Source organism: Salmo trutta, chromosome 4 (assembly GCF_901001165.1).
Source record: "Salmo trutta chromosome 4, fSalTru1.1, whole genome shotgun sequence".
In the NCBI taxonomy this organism is placed as follows: domain Eukaryota; kingdom Metazoa; phylum Chordata; class Actinopteri; order Salmoniformes; family Salmonidae; genus Salmo; species Salmo trutta.
In genome coordinates, this window is record NC_042960.1 from 44,241,550 (window position 1) to 44,261,741 (window position 20,192).

General features: G+C 43.9%; 1 protein-coding gene across 2 annotated transcripts; it reads left to right on the forward strand.

Moving 5' to 3' along the window:
* Positions 1-3,856: 3,856 nt before the first annotated feature.
* Positions 3,857-19,682, forward strand: prkaa2 (protein kinase, AMP-activated, alpha 2 catalytic subunit). 2 transcript variants are annotated; one of them, XM_029750902.1, is made up of 11 exons: positions 3,857-4,235; positions 5,525-5,666; positions 6,277-6,370; positions 11,437-11,581; positions 11,912-11,999; positions 12,095-12,319; positions 12,517-12,679; positions 12,794-12,976; positions 13,202-13,357; positions 17,252-17,378; positions 17,532-19,682. In XM_029750902.1, exons 1-11 carry the CDS (start codon positions 4,136-4,138, stop codon positions 17,792-17,794), a joined length of 1,686 nt encoding a protein of 561 aa, XP_029606762.1. In that variant the 5' UTR covers positions 3,857-4,135; the 3' UTR covers positions 17,795-19,682. The 2 variants fall into 2 exon arrangements, with proteins under 2 accessions (XP_029606762.1, XP_029606763.1); XM_029750903.1 differs by having other exon boundaries at positions 12,794-12,961.
* The last annotated feature ends 510 nt before the right edge of the window (positions 19,683-20,192 follow it).

Here is a 20,192-nt window from a genome sequence, read left to right on the forward strand (position 1 = left end):
AATATTCATCGACTACAGCTCAGCCTTCAACACCCTAGTGCCCTTCAAGCTCACCATTAAGCTCAGGGCTGAGCTGTAGTCGGGGGTCTGAACCCCTCCCTGCGCAACTGGGTCATTGACGGGCCGACCCCAAGTGGTGAAGGTAGCCAACAAAACCTCCACCACACTGATCCTCCACCACACTGATCCTCAACATGCTCAGCCCCCTCCTGTACTCCATATTCACCCATGACTGCTTGACCACACACGTCTCCAACTTAATCATCAACTTTGCAGAGGACACAATAGTGTGTCGTCTGCCTGATTACAAACAACGACGAGACAGTCTACAGGGAGGAGGTGAGAGTCCTGGCTGAGTGGTGCCAGAAACATAACCTCTTTCTCAACGTCAACAAAACGAAGGAGCTGATCGTGGACTATAGGAGACAGCAGACAGATCACGCCCCCATTCACATCGACGGGGGCGCAATGGAAAGGGTCAAAAGCTTCAAGTTCCTCTGCGTGCACATCACTGACGACCTGAAATGGTGCCGTCACACTGACAATGTGGTGAAAGCTGCGCAACAGCGCCTATTCAACCTCAGGAGGCTGAAGAAATACGGCTTTGTACCATTGAGAGCATCCTGTCAGGCTGTATCGACGCCTGGTATGGCAATTGCACCGACCACAACCGCAGGGCTCTCCAGAGGGTGTGAGGTCAAGCTCGACGGGGGCACACTGCCTGCCCTCCAAGACATCTACAGCACCCGGTGTCACAGGAAGGCCAAAACGGTTATGAAGGACCTCAGCCACCCAAGCCACGGCCTGTTCACCTCGCTACCATCTAGAAGAAGGAGACAGTCCAGGTGCAAGCTGTTTTACCCACTTTATATGTATATACAGTACCTTCAGAAAGTATTCACACCCCTTATCTTTTTCTACATGCTGTTGTGTTACAGCCTGAATATTAAATGGATTACTGGCCTACACACAATACCCCATAATGTCAAAGTGAAATTGTGTTTTTCGATATGTTTACAAATTAATAAAAAATGAAAAGCTGAAATGTCTTGAGTCAATAAGTACTCAACCCCTTTGTTATGGCAAGCCTAACTAAGTTCAGGAGTAAACATTTGCTTAACAAGTCACTTAATAAGTTGCATGGACTCACTCTGTGTGCAATAATTGGGTTTAACATGCCCCCCTTCCATTAGAGTAACTTGCCCCCCAGACAATCAAGTACAAGGTAATTGTACCTACATTTGAATTTTCCAAATCATGTCCAAATCATCTATACGTATCTTGATTTAAGTGATAACGCCCTCAAAGCCGGTGTTTTGGAGGATATATTGGCACGGGTGTTGTTAGGCCAGAGATAAAGTATATCCTCCAGACACCGGCTTCGAGGGACATTATCACTTTTATACAATGGGTTACCAACATATTCAAATAATGATTGACATATTTTCATGAACATTTTTATTTTGAGTCATTTATTCATACTATTTCATCCTTCCACAAGATATAGTTCCGACACAAATCTAGGGTTGCTGGTCGTTCGTTCTATCGGTTCGGTTGCTAGAGACGCGACCCAGCTGGCAACGTTCTTATCCCTTGCTTGCTAGCTAGCCAACTACAGCTAACATACAGTCACGTCAAAAAAGTGCAGTCAGAATAGCAGCGAAGTAGCTGCATTTGCATTTGTTTAAGATGTTTTCTAGAGAGATTTATTTGGATACATTTCGCCCGGGATAGAATATGTGCTCCCTTGTCAGGACACTATTGTAGCCAACAACACAGCTAACACAATCACTTCAAACTGAATCTGGATAGACTGCAAACTAGCTGCACTTCTTTCGTTTGACCTTTTTTCAATAGATATTTCTTTATAATCATAAAAATAATGCCAGCTGATTCATGATTTCGACTGGCTGAGAAACGCTGCCTGCCTGTCTGTCTCGTCCCGACTCTTGACACGTTCATTACTATGGGACAGCTGGAGATCGAATTTGAATATTAAAACAATGTTGCAAATGTCGGAGACAGACAGACAGAAAAGTTTGTATAAATATCCACTGTTGAAAACTAAATGTTAGTTTAAAAGAAATGTGAGATAAAGTCTAGATGTTTTTTATAGTGGAGATCAAGTTAATAATTTGCCTGGCTGGGCTGATGAGACAGTGGATCAAATGTAACAGAGTAAATAGGCTTTTTTTGTGTGTGCACTTAGAACCTTTTTTTTCTCCCCAATTGGTAGTTACAGTCTTGTCCCATCGCTGCAACTCCCCTACAGACTCGGGAGAGGCGAAGGTCGAGAGTCATGCGTCCTCCAAAACACGACCCTACCAAGCCACACTGCTCACTTAACCCAAAGCTAGCCGCACCAATGTGTTGGAAGAAACACCGTAAGACTGCAGGCGCCCGGTCTGCCACAAGGAGTCGCTAGAGTGCAATGGGACAAGGACATCCCGGCCGGCCAAACCCTCCCCTAACCTGGACGATGCTGGGCCAATTGTGCGCCACCTCATGGATCTACCGGTCATAGTCAGCTGTGACACAGCCTGGGATCGAACCCGGGTCTGTAGTGACGCCTCGAGCACTGTAATGCAATAAGGATACTACACAACCCCTTCTTCAATATCTCATGTCCTTCAGCACACCTCCAATGATCTCAGTGTAGCACCATTTGGCAGTATTCAGGCCCCCGATTGTCTCTTCTGTCCAACACCTTCTTAGCCATTATGTTCAAACCTCATGATGTGGTCTCTGGTGTAGTGCTGTAAAGTTGTTGAAGCCAAAATAGATAGTCTGTCTGTGTAGAGTTCAGTTTAGAATAAGCCTATGTCTTTTTTCTGTCTGCATATTGAGAGTTTCATCGGTCGGTCGGTCTGTCTGTCTGTTTGTCTGGCTGTCATTGACAGTTGAGGAGTGTTGTCTTCAGTCTGTTTGTGAAGCTCATAGACATAACACGAAGGGCAGCGATCCCAGGCATGAAAGTGTGTGACTCATCAACACCAATGAGGCCAGGGGATCAGCACTGAGCTCTGTCTGACATCTAGTGGTGGTGGAAATACTTAACTACAACCAGTAGAGGTACACATTTTTCTATTGTGTTATTGACTGTACGTTTGTTCATCCTATGTGTAACTCTGTGTTGTTGTTTCTGACGCACTGCTTTGCTTTATCTTGGCCAGGTCGCAGTTATAAATGAGAACTTGTTCTCAACTGGCCTACCTGGTTAAATAAAGGGGAAATAAAAAAAGATCTAATTCTCACCAATACAGTGCTCGGTTCAGAAACAACCCCTGTTCTCCTATCTGGACAGAGTACTGATGTTTGAATCCGTCCCTGACTAGAGGGGAAGAAGAATGAAAAACAGCAGCAGTGTTTGGGATTGTGCCTCTCACCAATGTGAGACATCCAGCCCACTAATAATACTGTAGATGTGTAGTATATAGGCCATTATCTGTAATAACAGGTCACATGAATTGGCCTACATTAGGCCTAGCATTAATGACCTGTTCTGTAATAGAATTCTGACCCAATATATATGTTTAGGGCAATAGGCCTACTTTAGCCAACGGAGCATACTGTAATCGCTGAGGTGATTGATGAGTGTGCAGACTTTGAGCCTAAATACCATATGGAATGTTCATCTGTTTGGAATGTTTAAAAACTCATGGCATGTTTTTACCTACACAACCCCCACACCCCCCCTCCCTTCAACTGGAGCTATACTGTAGACCACACAGTCGGTGTTCGATAGGATAGACGTTGCCTTGTCTAGCGCAGGTTTTCTCAAACCCCGGGCTGCGTTCAATACATTTTTACATTATGGGACGTTCAATTAAACGGAAACGGTGCTGTACTGAATCACCAAAACGGGGAGCGGTTGGGGGAACGCTGTCAGCATGGCCGCTGCCCTTTAAATACGTCATTCGTTGCTTCAAGCCACAACCACCAAACGGTAGCAAATGTACCTCAAAATCTGTTCAAGAACGTTTTGGGGAAACGTGTCGTTCAGTACAAACCGTTCCGCAACGTAGCAAACGTTCAAGCGAACTGAACGCACAGGTTTAGTGTACCGTGGTCCCGCGCACCGCGCAGACAGCCAGCTCGAGCCTACCGGAGCGGTGTAACGTTCTGAAAGGTAAAGATGGCAGAACGACAGCAGAAACATGAAGGCGGCCGAGTGAAGATCGGACATTACCTCCTAGGAGACACTCTGGGCGTCGGCACCTTCGGCAAAGTAAAGAGTTAAGTGGCGTGCTTGTCAACAGTCATGTCGTGGGAACATTTGTTGTTATTGATTGTAACTTTGCGGCGGACTATTTAAATAGCTACGCAAAGTGCGTAGCTTTGGCTGCGTAGTTACGAATAGGCAAGATTAACGTTGTCTCGGTTGATATGTAGAGAATGTGTTTTAGGTTTGTTGAAAGGTGAAATATTCCAGTAACATATCATACCTAGCCTGACCACTCATTCTTATCAGTAATGATAGGCTAAGCATGCATAATTACCTTCGACAACAATGATGGTGTAAAACCAAAACAGGTCACACATAATTGTATCTTCTGACCGCCAGTGAATGTTGGAGGTTGACTTTGCTAGTGACAGTAACGTTAGACATTTAAACTTGCCCTATATGGCTATGGAAAGGACATTTTAAAATGAAAATAAACATGAACGTTATAGCTTAATAGTGCTCATCATCACCAGTGTTCCCGAATCATGTAAACCATACAATGGCATGGACAGAATGAAAATCTTAGAACGCCTCGTCAAGTTTCCTATTTTCTAGCAGTCTCAACGTGACCTTGTAGAATTCAGACCCCCCTCCTCCTCTCCCCCCTGCACTGCAGGAGGTGTGTTTGATTTGAGACATGAGTGTGACAGTGTGTAACCAGGAACTAGCCAACAATAAGTGTTGCTACATTGTAGCAAGCAGACAATATTGCTACATTTTTAGACTGACTAACCATGAGCTACAGAGTACAGACTATCAGACAGACACACTTGATTTATTCACCTTGTAATCTATGTGTATGGCTTTAGGTTTACTGTAATTGGTGTGTTGTGTTTTCCCTGTTTACCGGTTTGTTATCTACATTTCTTATTGTTGTGAATAGATAGATATAGCTAGTCCAGTAATGTAAAAATAGTGATGAATCATGTCTTGTTAACTACTCTGAAACAACTAGGGTTTTGTTCTTTATCGGGCAATGAAAGTTTAGCTGAGCGTAGCATACACATCACACATTTTCCGGCCTATCTCCTACCTCAGTGTAGTCTGTGTGACCTTGGCAACGGAGGAAAAGACTAAACTGTTTTTAATATTTGACTCATCAGCACAAATTGTGCCCTGTAGCCTTCATTGTAGCAGATTGTAGCACACAATACATATTATTATACTTTTTTTGGACAAACTATGGACATTCCAGTTGGTTCACGTGTGTGTGTGTGTGTGTGTGTGTGTATGTGTGTGTGTGTGTGTGTGTGTGTGTGTGTGTGTGTGTGTGTGTGTGTGTGTGTGTGTGTGTGGTAGTTGGAGAGCACCAGTTGACAGGTCATAAGGTGGCAGTGAAGATCCTGAACAGACAGAAGATCAGGAGTCTGGACGTGGTGGGCAAGATCAAACGAGAGATACAGAACCTCAAACTCTTCAGACACCCTCACATCATCAAACTGTGAGGATAACGCATACAGACTGTGTTTGTTTTTTATGGGCCTAAGAAGTATTCCCCCCCCCCTCTCTCTCCCCCACACACATCCACATACACTCAGTGTTTGTTTACTATGTGCCTCAGGAGCCCCCCCCCCCTCTCTCTCCCCCACACACATACCCACAGCACTGTGTTTGTTTACTATGTGCCTCAGGAGCCCCCCCCCCTCTCTCCCCCACACACATACCCACAGCACTGTGTTTGTTTACTATGGGCCTCAGGAGCACACACCCACAAGGAATTCCGTTTAGCTGAAATCTCTAGTTAAGAAGATGGAAGTTTATAATTCCTGCTTGGGTAAATCCCTTCCCACGTTTCTAGTCTCTCACCTCTCTTGCTCTCTCTCTCTCCCACACACACCCACAAGGAATCAGTTTGCTCCGGTTAGCAGAAAACTGCCTAAGAAGATAAAAGTTTATAATTCCTACTTGGGTAAATCCCTTTTCCAGGTGTCTAGACTCTCTCTCTCCATGTTATTTTTAGGGTTAGGCCACAGTGACATTGTGAGCTATGGCAGCCGTGTTGGCTTCTGTAAGGTGTGTGTGTGTGTGTGTGTGTGTGTGTGTGTGTGTAGGTACCAGGTGATCAGTACTCCTACAGATTTCTTCATGGTGATGGAGTATGTCTCAGGAGGAGAGCTGTTTGACTACATCTGCAAACACGGACGGGTGAGACATACCTCTGACTGACTGTCTGAATGGCTGTCTATCTGACTGACTGAATGATTGACTGTCTGGTTGTTTGTTTGTTTGATTTATTTACAGGGGACAATGCACATTAATCAACATCAATATTGCAATAATGCAACACCCATGTAAATGTGCCGGGGTTAGCCAAAAGCTAATTTGCACCTGTAGTCCCTGGGCAGCTAAGGATAATTACACAGCCACTATACAAATACTCACTAAAACAATACAAAATACAATACATCCAATAATATCATATTTAATTATAATGACAACAACACTATCATCAACTGTTGTCTTACATATGAGGAACCACAAATAACTTGTGTGTACAGGTTTGGATAGATTTTAGCCATATTTTCAATTTAAATGTAAAAGTACAATCATCAGTGCAGCTTCTCAAGTCCATGGGCATTGCATTTCAGTGTATTGTAGGGATAACAGAGAAGGCCGATTGGCCAATTTTACTGTGTCGAAAAGGGACAACGCAATCCCCTCTAGTTACTGCCCTTGTTATCCTGGAGGTGCTTTCCTTGAGCATGCTATGCCTGCATAGGGGTGGAGGGGCAAGACTATGCAGGATCTTAAAGACAAGGTTTGCATCTACATACTGCTTAAAGCTATCCAGACTAATAAATTATGTTTGTAAATGATATGACAATGGTGGTAACGGTTTGGTTTGTTATCAAAAATCTTAAGTGTTTGTCGAGTGAATCAATTGGTTTCATAATAGTAGCTCTTTCTTGTGACCAGCATGTGAGGCAATATCTCAGATGTGAGAAGATCACAGCATGCATATATAGTTTGTCGGCCTCCAGAGGAAGGAAAGGTCTTATAATCCTAAAGTTGGATAATCCAAACATAGCCGTGTTAACCACCATCTTCACATGTTTCTTAAATGTCAAGTTGGAGTCCAAAATGACACCAAGATACCTGAAGTTAGACACAACTTTCAGATTCTCCCCCAAGAACAAGAACAGCTCGTTGGGAAGAATCTGAGGATTTCTTAGAGAAGTACACACAAACAGACTTGTCTATATAAATGCAGGCAAGAATTAGTCCTCCATTTAGAAACATGTACCATAGCTTCAGTTAATTTGTTAACAACTAGTTGTCTATTTGTTTTTTAATGTACATACAGAAATGTATCGTCTGCATACATCTGCATGTTAACTTGTGGGCAAGCAAGTGGCAGATGGTTAACAGAAGGGGGCCAAATATTGACCCTTGTGGGACCCCAATGTTATAGTAAAGAGAGTCCGACTGAGTGTCCCCCAAACGAACCCTTTGACTTCTGTTTGTCAGATAGGAATACATCCAACTAATGACTTCAGTGGACACATTAAGGGAGGATAGTTTGGATAGGACTTCATGATTCACAGTATCAAAGGCCTTTTTAAGATCCAAAAAGACTGCGCCGACTTCACCACCTATGTCCAGTTTAGATTTAATGCACTCCAGAAAATAGCAATTGGCTGTTCCGTTAGAATGGTTAGTTCTGAATCCAAATTGCATTTAATGTTTGGAGTTGCCCTGAATGAGGTGATCAGTCAGATGATCAGCCACCCATCTTTCAGCTACTTTTGATAGCACTGGAAGAATGCTTAGGTCAATAATTTTCCACCAGTGTTGGGTCACCAGATTTTAAAACGGGTCTCACTGCAGCAGACTTCCAAGCATTGGGGAAGAACGCATATTTGATGGACAGACTAACTAGATGTACAATATGGGTAATCAGAGAATGTGTCTCTTCAGGAACACAGTGTCTAGACCAAATACATATTTTGTTCTAGCTCTCCTGAAGAAGCTAATAATGCTGTCCTCTGCTGATGCTGAGATTTCAGAAATTCTGAATATTCGTTTATTATTATCTATGGGAGTGAGAACTGTGGTCTTGGTTGAAAATCTTTGAGCCAGTTCCCTGACAGAGTCAACAAAGACATTGTTAAAATTGGAGTCTTAAATTAGAATCCCATGAACCTTTAATTCAGGATGTTTTTGGACTTTTCAGCTCCTCTCCCTGGTAGTTTGAGATTTTCCCAAATCACGTTGCCATTTCCTTTTGCTTCATTGATCACTCTAAGAATGAACTCTGCTTTTGATTTTTTTATATTCCTAACCACCTTATTTCTCAGTGATGCAAATATACGTCTGTCATCATTCTTACCAGACTTCAGTCCTTTTTCAAGGAGAAATCCCGTTCTCCAGAGGTCCTCGTTGAGCCATGGTAGAGAGGTTTTCCATCTTGGCTTACGTTGAAATTTCCTAGTAAAAGAGGTATCCACTTTGTCAATAGTTGACAGAAATGTTCTGTATCCAGACTCTGGGTCTTCGTTGCTTAACAGATCAGACCAGTCAATTTGACTTATCGCTGCATCGTAGTTACTCTGCTCACTTTTCTGGATTTATTTTTATCGTACTGTTGCACGTTAATATGGTTCTTACATCTCTTGTTAGTGAGCTTTCTAATCACCAATGTAACATTGTGGTGAGTTATACCAGTTACTAGACTTAATTATTTGATCAGGTCTGTTAGTAAACACCAGATCAATTTGAGTCTGGGATGACTTTGTTACTCTGGTTGGACCCTGTATTATTTGAGTCAGGTTGAAATAATCTGTGATCTCTGAGTTTTTTCCTGCAAGTTTTGTTTTCTCAGAAATCGCCCGTGAAAATAATCTCCTTATGATCACATTCTTTAAGCATGGCATTTAGATGGTCATACAACGAGATATCAGATGTTGGTGGTCGATATAATCCAATAATAGTGAGAGACATATGAGGGGAGAGGAAGCCATTCAGCCCTATACCTTCAATGTCATTGGCATGTTTCCTAATGATACGATTGCATTTAAAGTTATCTTTCATGTTCATAAGCAATCCACCCCCTCTGCCTTCTCCCCTGGCCCTCCTGAATATGGAATATCCAGGGACATTAAAGGCAGAAATGGGAGAAAATTTCTTCAACCATGTCTCAGAGAAACAGAAAAAAATCTAGATTAGAGTCGTTCAATAAATGTTCTACCAGTTCACTCTTAGAAATAATGCTACGAATATTCAGATGACCTCCCAATATTCCTCTCGGTTTGGAACGAGGGTCCCAGAGCATTTTAGCCTGATTAACGGTTTGAAAAGGTTTTATGGTACAATGTTTTCTTATACCTGTGTTAAAGTTTCTGTCTTGAAGGCAGGTTTTGTTGGGGACATGTATGAAGAGTTGGCATTAAAATGTAATGATCAGCAGATTGCTCATTCTTTTGAAAAGCCATGTTAGTGACAGAAGTTATGCTCACATACACAGAATGACCTTCTCTGAACCAGATAATATAGGTTACTCAAATATAGATTATTTCAATCATTCATCAATGATTTCGGTCTGAATGGCTAATTAGGGGGACTTTTCTCCACCTCCCAGAATTACATCCTCCATATCAGGCTTTTTCTGCAGGTGACCTAACTCCAGACTGATGGGGAGCTTGGTACCCTGGGCCACTTGGGTGTATGTTGATTCAGGATTGTTTGAATGAAGGCCATCATTGATGTTTGGCTGCCTTCTTTTGCATTCCCCAGAAGGTTGCACTGCCTTCGGGGTCCCTTATTAACCTCCAGGTTTTCTACTGGGTTATGATTGTCACTGGTCTCAGTAGCTACTTTCCCAGCTTCATTTTGAGCATTTTTCCCTCTTCTTCTTTTTCTTGGAATGAGAGGTCACTGCTGCAGACGCCAATGTTTCATTCACTCCATCTTTGTCCTTGGGAGCCAAGGAATTATCCTCTTCGACCTCAGTCTCACATTCAGTCATTTCAGCTGAGATATGTGATACGTCTGCCCTACTCATGGGGACAGGATTGTTGTCCTGCACATAGTGTGAAAAAGTTTCCTAAAAGCACCTTATGTTGTCCAGTGTAGAAGGACTGTACTCTACCATCTCCTGACCCTTTCTGGCGTGCTGATTTTGTCATACTTTGATCCAGTGAGGGCCCATCTTTATAGACCGTGTTATAGGAATGATGGGTGCTGCTTCAACATACACAAAACGATCTCCATTGGAGCAATTTGTAAGTTGACCCTTGTATCTTATCATGCATCTCATCACTCTCCCCACCACCTTACATCCAGCTTTAGCCAGGAAGTCAGTCACAACACTATCATCTGCTGATTCAGGTAGTTCTTTAATTGTGACTTGAATGGAGTTCTGGTCAGACATGCGCAACTTCAACCTGAACGGATTATTCTCTTTGAACACAACCTGTTTTCCTCTGACTGTTATTCCTCTTATCAGAAGCTTTGCCCTTGCTTCCTTACTGAGAATATATATATGCCAGAGTGCACGTACTCTCTGTACTGACCTCAAGTGGTTTGGATTAATTTCCTGTATGAGACTGTGGTAGAGCTCCTCCTCCTTAATGGGGTTGGCTATGGCCTCCTCCTTTGTCACGATTTCTCTCTCCATGATAAAAAGAGGTAAAACATTCTCCTTTGGGGCATTTCCACCCACAACCTTGCTCCAGGTCTCATTTTCCTTGACATCAGTTTTTGCATCGCTGGAAATAGCCACAACTACAGCAGCCATTTTAATTGTAGTGTTAATGATTAAAGTAATTTGTTTAACATTGAAATATATCAACAAAACTATTCAGCATTATACAGTGAGGATACTTCTTACTTAAGAATTGATGGATGGTTGATACTCAAATAGATATTTGCTGGATTCAGTGTTCTCCAGCTACTGAAGCTTCCCAGCCGGGCCAGATACCCAAACAAAAGGGGATGTCAAAACACAACAAAACAAAATATGGATATATCATTCCGGACCTAAAGGCCGTCCGTCAATAGATCCAAAAATGAATCAAACAAGCAAATAAGCCATCTGATGAGTAGCACACTCCTGTCCTGCAGTTGTCCGATTGATTGATTGATTGATTGATTGATTGATTGATATAGACACAGGCCATTTTATGGTGCCATTTTCCATAGTGAAAGCATGTAGTCACATTAGAAACGAATAATCTCCTAACCTGTTAATCTGTACCTCATGTTGTGTGTAGGTAGAAGACAAAGAGGCTCGTCGGTTGTTCCAGCAGATTATCTCCGGTGTAGACTACTGCCACAGACACATGGTGGTGCACAGAGACCTCAAACCTGAGAATGTACTGCTGGACCATTCCAAGAACGCCAAAATAGCTGACTTTGGTACACTACACACACATGCACGATAGAGAACACACACACACACACACATATAAATAACAAATTGAGTTGTCCACAAAGCCATAACCACTATCAGCAGTAGCAAATGTCAAACCAAACCACTTGTGTTTTAGAATATACCGACACCTTAAACTGGAGACGGGAAGTGAGAGAGACAGAGGGAGGGAGAGCGAGCGACAGAGGGGGGAAGGGGGAGAGAGAGGTGGGAGAGGGAAGACAGAATATAATAACTTGTGTTTGTTTGGACAGTAAGGTTAGGTAAGGTTGGCATTTGAAGATAATGCTGAAAAACTGATTTGCTCTGGTCAACAGGGTTGTCCAACATGATGTCAGACGGGGAGTTCCTGAGGACCAGCTGTGGATCTCCCAACTACGCAGCTCCTGAAGTCATCTCCGGAAGGTGTGTGTGCGTGTTTAGGCTGTACGCAGATCCTTAGGTTGATACTGTAGGCTACATGTTGTGGTGTGATCGTGTATTCTTTGCTTTGTGCACAGGTTATACGCTGGCCCTGAGGTTGACATATGGAGCAGTGGGGTGATCCTGTATGCGTTGCTGTGTGGGACTCTGCCCTTTGATGACGAACACGTTCCCACGCTGTTTAAGAAGATCAGAGGGGGCGTGTTCTATATGCCAGAATACCTCACTCGCCCCGTCGCCTCCCTGCTGCTGCTCATGCTGCAGGTCGACCCGCTCAAGAGGGCTACCATTAAAGACATTAGGTGACCCCTGACCTCTAACCTTCCCTACTGATGATGATGCTCATGTTTTTAATGTGATTAATAGAACTGGCAAACCTAGCCAAAAGCTTGTTTGTGGTGGTTGAAGGTTGGTCCAGAGAAAAATAATAGAAGAATAATGGATAGTAACTGTTACTTTGTGTGTGTGTGCGTGAATGTTCACACGTGTGTATGTGTAGGGAACATGAGTGGTTTAAGCAGGACCTGCCAGGCTACCTGTTTCCTGAGGACCCTTCCTATGACTCCACCATTCTGGATGAGGAGGCAGTCCGAGAGGTGTGTGACAAGTTTGAGAGCACCGAGTCTGAGGTGATGTCCAGCCTGTACAGCGGAGACCCTCAGGTATGCACGCAACACAGGCATGTACGCACACACGCTAAGTCATACAGTACGCACTCACCCTCTCCCCCTCTTCTCTCACCCTCTCTCTTACTCTCTCCCTCCGTCTCTTTCCAGGACCAGCTAGCAGTAGCGTACCATCTGATCATAGACAACCGGCGCATCATGACCCAGGCCAGTGAGTTCTACCTGGCCTCCAGCCCTCCCCAGGGCTCCTTCATGGAGGATGGCATGTCACTGCCCCCGGGGGTCAAACCACACCCAGAGAGGATGCCCCCCCTGCTGGTAGACAGCCCCAAGGCAATGATTTCTACCGGGTTCTATTCTATGTACCATGTTTAATGTATATACAATCAGATACAATATCTCTGAAGTGTAAACACTTGATGATGTGCTTCTTCCGCGATACCAGTGTAGCAAATGCAACATTGGCAGTATAGTTTTGCATGAAGTCTTCTTGTCTTCATGTATTTATGACTGCTTGTTGGGGATAATAAAGATTCTCTCCTCTCTGTCTGTCTGCAGTCTCGCTGCCCGCTGGATGCCCTGAACACCACCAGAGCCAAACCCCTGGCAGTGAAGAAAGCCAAGTGGCATCTGGGCATCAGGAGTCAGAGCAGACCCTATGACATCATGGCTGAGGTCTACAGGGCTATGAGACAACTACAGTATGACTGGAAGGTGAGGCTGTGTGTGTGGAAAGCATTCGGAAATTATTCAGACCACTTGACTTTTTCCACATTTTGTTACGTTACAGCCTTATTCTGAAATTGATCAACATTTTTTTTTATTCTCATCAATCTACACACAATACCCCATAATGACACAGTGAATTTTTTTGTTGTTGACATTTTTGCAAATTTCTTAAAAATATAAAACACATACCTTATTTACAGAAGTATTCAGACCTTTAGCTATGAGACTCGAAATTGAGCTCAGTGCATCCTGTTTCCGTTGATCATCCTTGAGATGTTTCTACAACTTGATTGGAGTCCACCTGTGGGAAATTCAATTGATTGGACATGATTTGGAAAGGCATAAACCTGTCTATATCAGTTGACAGTGCATGTCAGAGCAAAAACCAAGCCATGAGCTCTAAAGTATTGTCCGTAGAGCTCTGAGACAGGATTGTGTCGAAGCACAGATCTGGGGAAGGGTACCAAAACATTTCTGCAGCATTGAAGGTCTTCAAGAACAACACAGTGACCTCCATCATTCTTCAAAGGAAGATGTTAAGAACCACCAAGACTCTTCCTAGAGCTGGCCGCCCAGCCAAACTGAGCAATCAGGGGAGAAGGGCCTTGGTCAGGGAGGTGAGCAAGAACCCGATGGTCACTCCGACAGAGCTCCAGAGTTCCTCTGTGGTGATGGGAGAATCTTCCAGAAGGTCAACCATCTCAGCAGCATTGCACCAATCAGGCCTTTATGGTAGAGTGGCCAGATGGAAGCCGCTCCTCAGTAAAAGGCACATGACCGCCCGGTTGGAGTTTGCCAAAGGCGCCTAAAGGACTCTGACCATGAGAAACAAGATTCTATGGTCTGATGATACCAAGATTGAACTCTTTGGCCTGAATGCCATGCGTCACATCTGGAGGAAACCAGGCACCGCACATCACCTGGCCAATGCCATCCCTATGGTGAAGCATGGTGGTGGCAGCATCATGCTGTGGGGATGTTTTTCAGCGGCAGGGACTGGGAGACTTGTAAAGATTGAGGAAAAGATGAATTGCGCAAAGTACAGAGAGATCCTTGATGAAAACTGCACCTGTACATAGCCCATCTATAATTTAGCCCAAACTACTACCTCTTCCCCTACTGTATTTATTTATTTATTTTATTTATTTTGCTCCTTTGCACCATATTATTTATATTTAACTTTGAACTTTCTTCAAACTACAAATCTACCATTCCAGTGTTTTTCTTGCTATACTTTATTTACTTTGCCACCATGGCATTTTTTGCCTTTACCTCCCTTATCTCACATCATTTGCTCACATTGTATATGGTCTTATTTTTTTCTACTGCATCATTGATTGTATGTTGTTTTACTCCATGTGTAACTCTGTGTTGTTGTATGTTGTCGAACTGCTTTGCTTTATCTTGGCCAGGTCGCAATTGTAAATGAGAACTTGTTCTCAACTTGCCTACCTGGTTAAATAAAGGTGAAATAAAAAAAAAAAAAAAAACCTGCTCCAGAGCACTCAGGACCTCAGACTGGGATGAAGGTTCACCTTCCAACAGGACAACGACCCATAGCACACAGCCAAGACAACGAGCCAAGACAACGCAGGAGTGGCTTCTGGACAAGTCTCTGAATGTCCTTGAGTGGCCCGGACTTGAACCCAATCGAATATCTCTGGAGAGACCTGAAAATAGCTTTGCAGCGACGCTCCACATTCAACCTGACAGAGCTTGAGGAGGATCTGCAGAGAAGAATGGGAGAAACTCCCCAAATACAGGTATGCCAAGCTTGTAACGTCATACCCAAGAAGACTCAAGGCTGTAATCGCTGCCAAAGGTGCTTTAGCAAAGCTCTGAGTAAAGGGTCTGAATCCTTATATAAATGTGATATTTCAGTAATAATAATACATTTGCAAAATTTTCAAAACTGTTTTTGCTTTGTCATGGGGTATTGTGTGTAGATTGATGAGGGGAAAATATATTTAATACATTTAAATATAAGGCTGTAATGTAACAAAATGTGCAAAATGCACCGTGTGTATGTGTATATATACTCAGCAAAAAAAGAAACGTGCCTTTTTCAGGACCCTGTCTTTCAAAGATAATTCGTAAAAATCCAAATAACTAATAACACAGATCTTCATTGTAAAGGGTTTAAACACTTCTTCCCATGCTTGTTCCATGAACCATAAACAATTAATGAACATGCACCTGTGGAACGATCATTAAGACACTAACAGCTTACAGACGGTAGGGAATTAAGGTCACAGTTATGAAAACTTAGGACACTAAAGAGGCCTTTCTACTGACTCTGGAAAAACATCAAAAGAAAGATGCCCAGGGTCCCTGCTCATCTGCGTGAATGTGCCTCGTCCTCGCAGTGGCAGACCACGTGTAACAGCACCTGCACAGGATCGCTACATCCGAACATCACACCTGTGGGACAGGTACAGGATGGCAACAACAACTGCCTGGGTTAGACCAGGAACGCACAATCCCTCCATCAGTTCAGACTGTCCGCAATAGGCTGAGAGAGGCTGGACTGACGGCTTGTAGGTCTGTTGTAAGGCAGGTCCTCACCAGACATCACCGGCAACAATGTCGCCTATGGGCACAAACCCACCGTCGCTGGACCAGACAGGACTGGCAAAAAGTGCTCTTCACTGACAAGTCTTGGTTTTGTCTCACCAGGGGTGATGGTCGGATTCGCGTTTGTCGTCGAAGGAATGAGCGTTACACTGAGGCCTGTACTCTGGAGGGGGATCGATTTGGAGGTGGAGAGTCTGTCATGGTCTGGGGGCGGTGTGTCACAGCATCATTTGACTGAGCTTGTTGTCATTGCAGGCAATCTTAACGCTGTGCATTACAGGGAAGACATCCTCCTCCCTCATGTGGTACCCTTCCTGCAGGCTCATCCTGACATGACCCTCCAGCATGACAATGCCATCAGCCATTCTGCTTGTTCTGTGTGTGATTTCCTGCAAGACAGGAATGTCAGTGTTCTGTCAGGACCAGCGAAGAGCCCGGATCTCAATCCCATTGAGCACGTCTGGGACCTGTTAGATCGGAGGGTGAGGGCTACGGCCATCCCCCCCAGAAATGTCCAGGAACTTGCAGGTGCCTTGGTGGAATAGTGGGGTAACATCTCACAGCAAGAACTGGCAAATCTGGTGCAGTCCATGAGGAGGAGATGCACTGCAGTACTTAATGCAGCTGGGGGCCACACCAGATACTGACTGTTACTTTTGATTTTGACCCCCCTTTTGTTCAGGGACACATTATTCCATTTCTGTTAGTCACATGTCTGTGGAACTTGTTCAGTTCATGTCTGTTGTTGAATCTTGTTATGTTCATACAAATATTTACACATGTTAAGTTTGCTGAAAATAAACGCAGTTGACAGTGAGAGCACGTTTCTTTTTTTTGCAGAGTTTATATCACTGTGTGTGTGTGTGTGTGTGTGTGTGTGTGTGTGTGTGTGTGTGTGTGTGTGTGTGTGTGTGTATAGATGTTAATTGCAATATGCAACATTTTAGGCAACCCAACCAAATTCACATAGAAATGATTGATCTGTCATCCTCATTGAAAGCAAGTCTAAGAAGCAGTAGATCGGTTCTATGTGTGCTATTTCTATGCTTCCCGGTCTTAAATGTGTTTTTTTTTGTTGCCTTTTTTTTAACTTTCATTTTTGTACAGTCTTCAAACAGCTTAAAATACAATATTATTGGTTATTGAAAATATATTTCACAGCGGTTTAGATGGTACAATGATCCTGTACACTACATTGTTTGTTTTTTCACATAAACATAAATTAAGCGAACTTAAAATTTTTGCAAGCAGGAAATGGTGGAGCGATTTCTGCATATTGCACCTTTTAATGTGTGTTATGTTTAGGTGGTGAACCCGTATCACCTGCGTGTTCGGAGGAAGAACCCAGTAACAGGCAACCTGGTGAAGATGTGTCTCCAGCTGTACCAAGTAGACAACAGATCCTACCTGCTGGACTTTAAAAGCATCGACGGTACGCCAGCTACACAGCATATTTATAGCAGGAAACTGACTTTTTGATATCTGGTTAATTCTGAAAACAGAATTTAGAGTTTCCTATTTTTACAATGTATTACTGAGTGCAGAAGATGAGTAATGACAAAAACACTAATCTCTCCTCCCCCAGATGACATCATGGACGCAGTAGGGTTTAAGTCGGGCTCCTCCACCCCCCAGAGGTCAGGCTCTACTGCAGGGCTCCACAGACCCAGACTCAGTGTGGACTCAGCCTGTCCTGCTGTGGATCTCCCCAAGCTCAGCTCCTCTCTGCCTGGGTCGCTGTGCTCCAGCGCTGCCCTCCTCACCTCCGCCCCCACCCCGCGGCAGGGCAGCCACACTATGGACTTCTTTGAGATGTGTGCCAGTCTCATCACCACGCTGGCCCGCTAGAGAGGGTAAACCACCCCTGGGTAACTAGGGGCCTGGAGTTTTCCTGGTCAATGTCATATAGTCCGGAAAACTCCAGGTCCCACCTGCATAACCATCTGAAACAGAACACTGCCCTGCACCTATTTAGACAGTTTTATATTGGTGTGATCCTGACCTAATTCTCCAAGTACTGCAGAACACTAACCACTGCAGGGCAGACATGCCTCTAACCACAGATCTAGGGTCAGTTGTTACCTCCTGGTGTTGTAGGTTTGGGCTAGGCATGATAAACTGATCCTAGATCTCTGGTTAGGCTTCCTGTCTGTCTAGAGCAGGGATGGGCAACGTTGATGGGGGTAGGGGCCACAAAAAATCTGAACTCATCATTAGGGGGTGCAGTGGCTCGCGGGACTGCTTACCCACATCCATACACACACATGCAGTCAGCGTTTTGGAGGCCCTAAGCAAAATTTGGCGATTTATAAACATTTTTAGCTTAGTCTTGACAGCGGAAGGAATTGATCTGCGGGCCTACAAAAGTGGCCATGCGACCCGCGGGCCACCAGTTGCCCATCCCTGGTCTAGAGCCAGTCTGCCAGAGCCAGTCTGGCCGTGGGAAAGGTTAGAGGTCTCACTTGTTGGGGCAAGGTCACGTTAAGTCAAATCTACTGTAGCTCCCATATGGCGCGTTCACATGCTAGTCGAAACTAGGAAACTGACATTTCTAACTGGTTGTAGTTATGCACGTGCAGCATTCAACCAGTTAGCATGTCGGACATTTCTGAGTTTCCTAGTTCCAACTAGCATGTGAATGCGGCAATAATGTTTGTCTACAGATAAGCGGCGCCTCCCTGACTACTCTCAACCTCCAATCAGCTCCAGAATAGCCATCACTGTAGAACAAACACACTGAGCATTTTATATATGGTTTTATATGGTTTTTGTAACGACACAGATTTTGTTATCCATATGTATCATATATATTTATATTACTGTTACTTTGAGTAGTGTAGTAGCTGTTGATTGTAACATACCAGAAATGAAGTTAAAGAGAGGATTGTTATTATTATTTAGATATCATATTCTTATTTATTTTAAAGAGGTTGTTTTATAGGCTCTGTGTGGTACTGAATATTGAGTATTGGAGCACTGTGAATGTTTGAGAAATATATACTGACTTAAGAGATTGTAGGTGATGAGAGAGAGAGGAGGCTAACTGACTGGCAATATTGTTCTGTGGATTAGTTAGCATTGATGCTAACTGACGGAGGAGGAGGGAGGGAAGTGTATCTGTAGTGAACCTTTCTCCAGGTGCCTTAACACGCGTTGTTTCTAGCTTGGTGGCTGTTTTTGTTTGCAGAAACAGAATGGCAAGCAGACTGTTTGTGTGTGTGTGTGTGTGTGTGTACACTCCTGTGTGTAGAGGAGAGGACTGACAGACAGGAGCTTGCCAGGGATTGGTCAGGAGAAGACATACGGTACTGTAGTTTATGTGCCAATGAGATTTGAGTTCTGACTAACATAACTAAAGATACAGGAGGAGAGAGAATAGATATGACAGAACACTGGAACAAATCTCCCTTTTACCAATTGTCAAATGGTTTACAGTATATAATCTTCCGGACTCCTGTCTCTTGTTCGGCTGGAGCCAGTGAGGGCTGGGCTCTTGCTGATCTGATGCATGCTAGTGTGTGAGTGTTTCTCTGGTCTGTTCTGGTACCATGATGGTTGTCTGTTCAGTTTGTTATTAAATGTAGAATCATTTGTCTCTCTCTCTTTTTACTTCCCTCCCTCTAGAGTTATTGGTTTGTTGTGTATATTTGCAGTAGTGTGTGTTTCGCCGAGGGAATTGTAGACCTCTGTTGGGCCAGTTAAAGAGTCAAAAAAGACACTAAACCTCTCTTCTTTCCTTCTGTTTCCTTGTCATTTGTTTCCTTGTTGTTTGTCCTGTGCAGCAGTTCTGTCATCACATCTCTATTCTGAGAGCGTAGTCTGTTTTGTCTGTGTATGACACTATACATTCAAGACAGTACCCACGTATGTATACTCCTATCTAGTACCGGTCGGACCCTCCTTTGTCTCCAGAACAATCTGAATTCTTCAGGGGATTCTACAAGGTGTCAAACATTCCACAGGGATGTTGGTCCATGCTAATGCGATGGCGCCATGCAGTTGCTGCAGATTAGACGGCGGTACATTCATGCGGCGAACATCCATCTCATCCTAAAGACGTTCTATTGGGTTGAGGTCTGGGGACTGAGCAGGCCACTCAAGTAAACTGAACTCGCTGGCATGTTCCAGGGGATGTTTTCCCACTCCTCAGTTGTTTAGTGTTGGTTATCGCGTACCCACCTGAGCCATTTGTTGTTTTTAGCTGATAGGAGTGGAACCCGGTGTGGTGGTCTGCTGCAATAGCCCA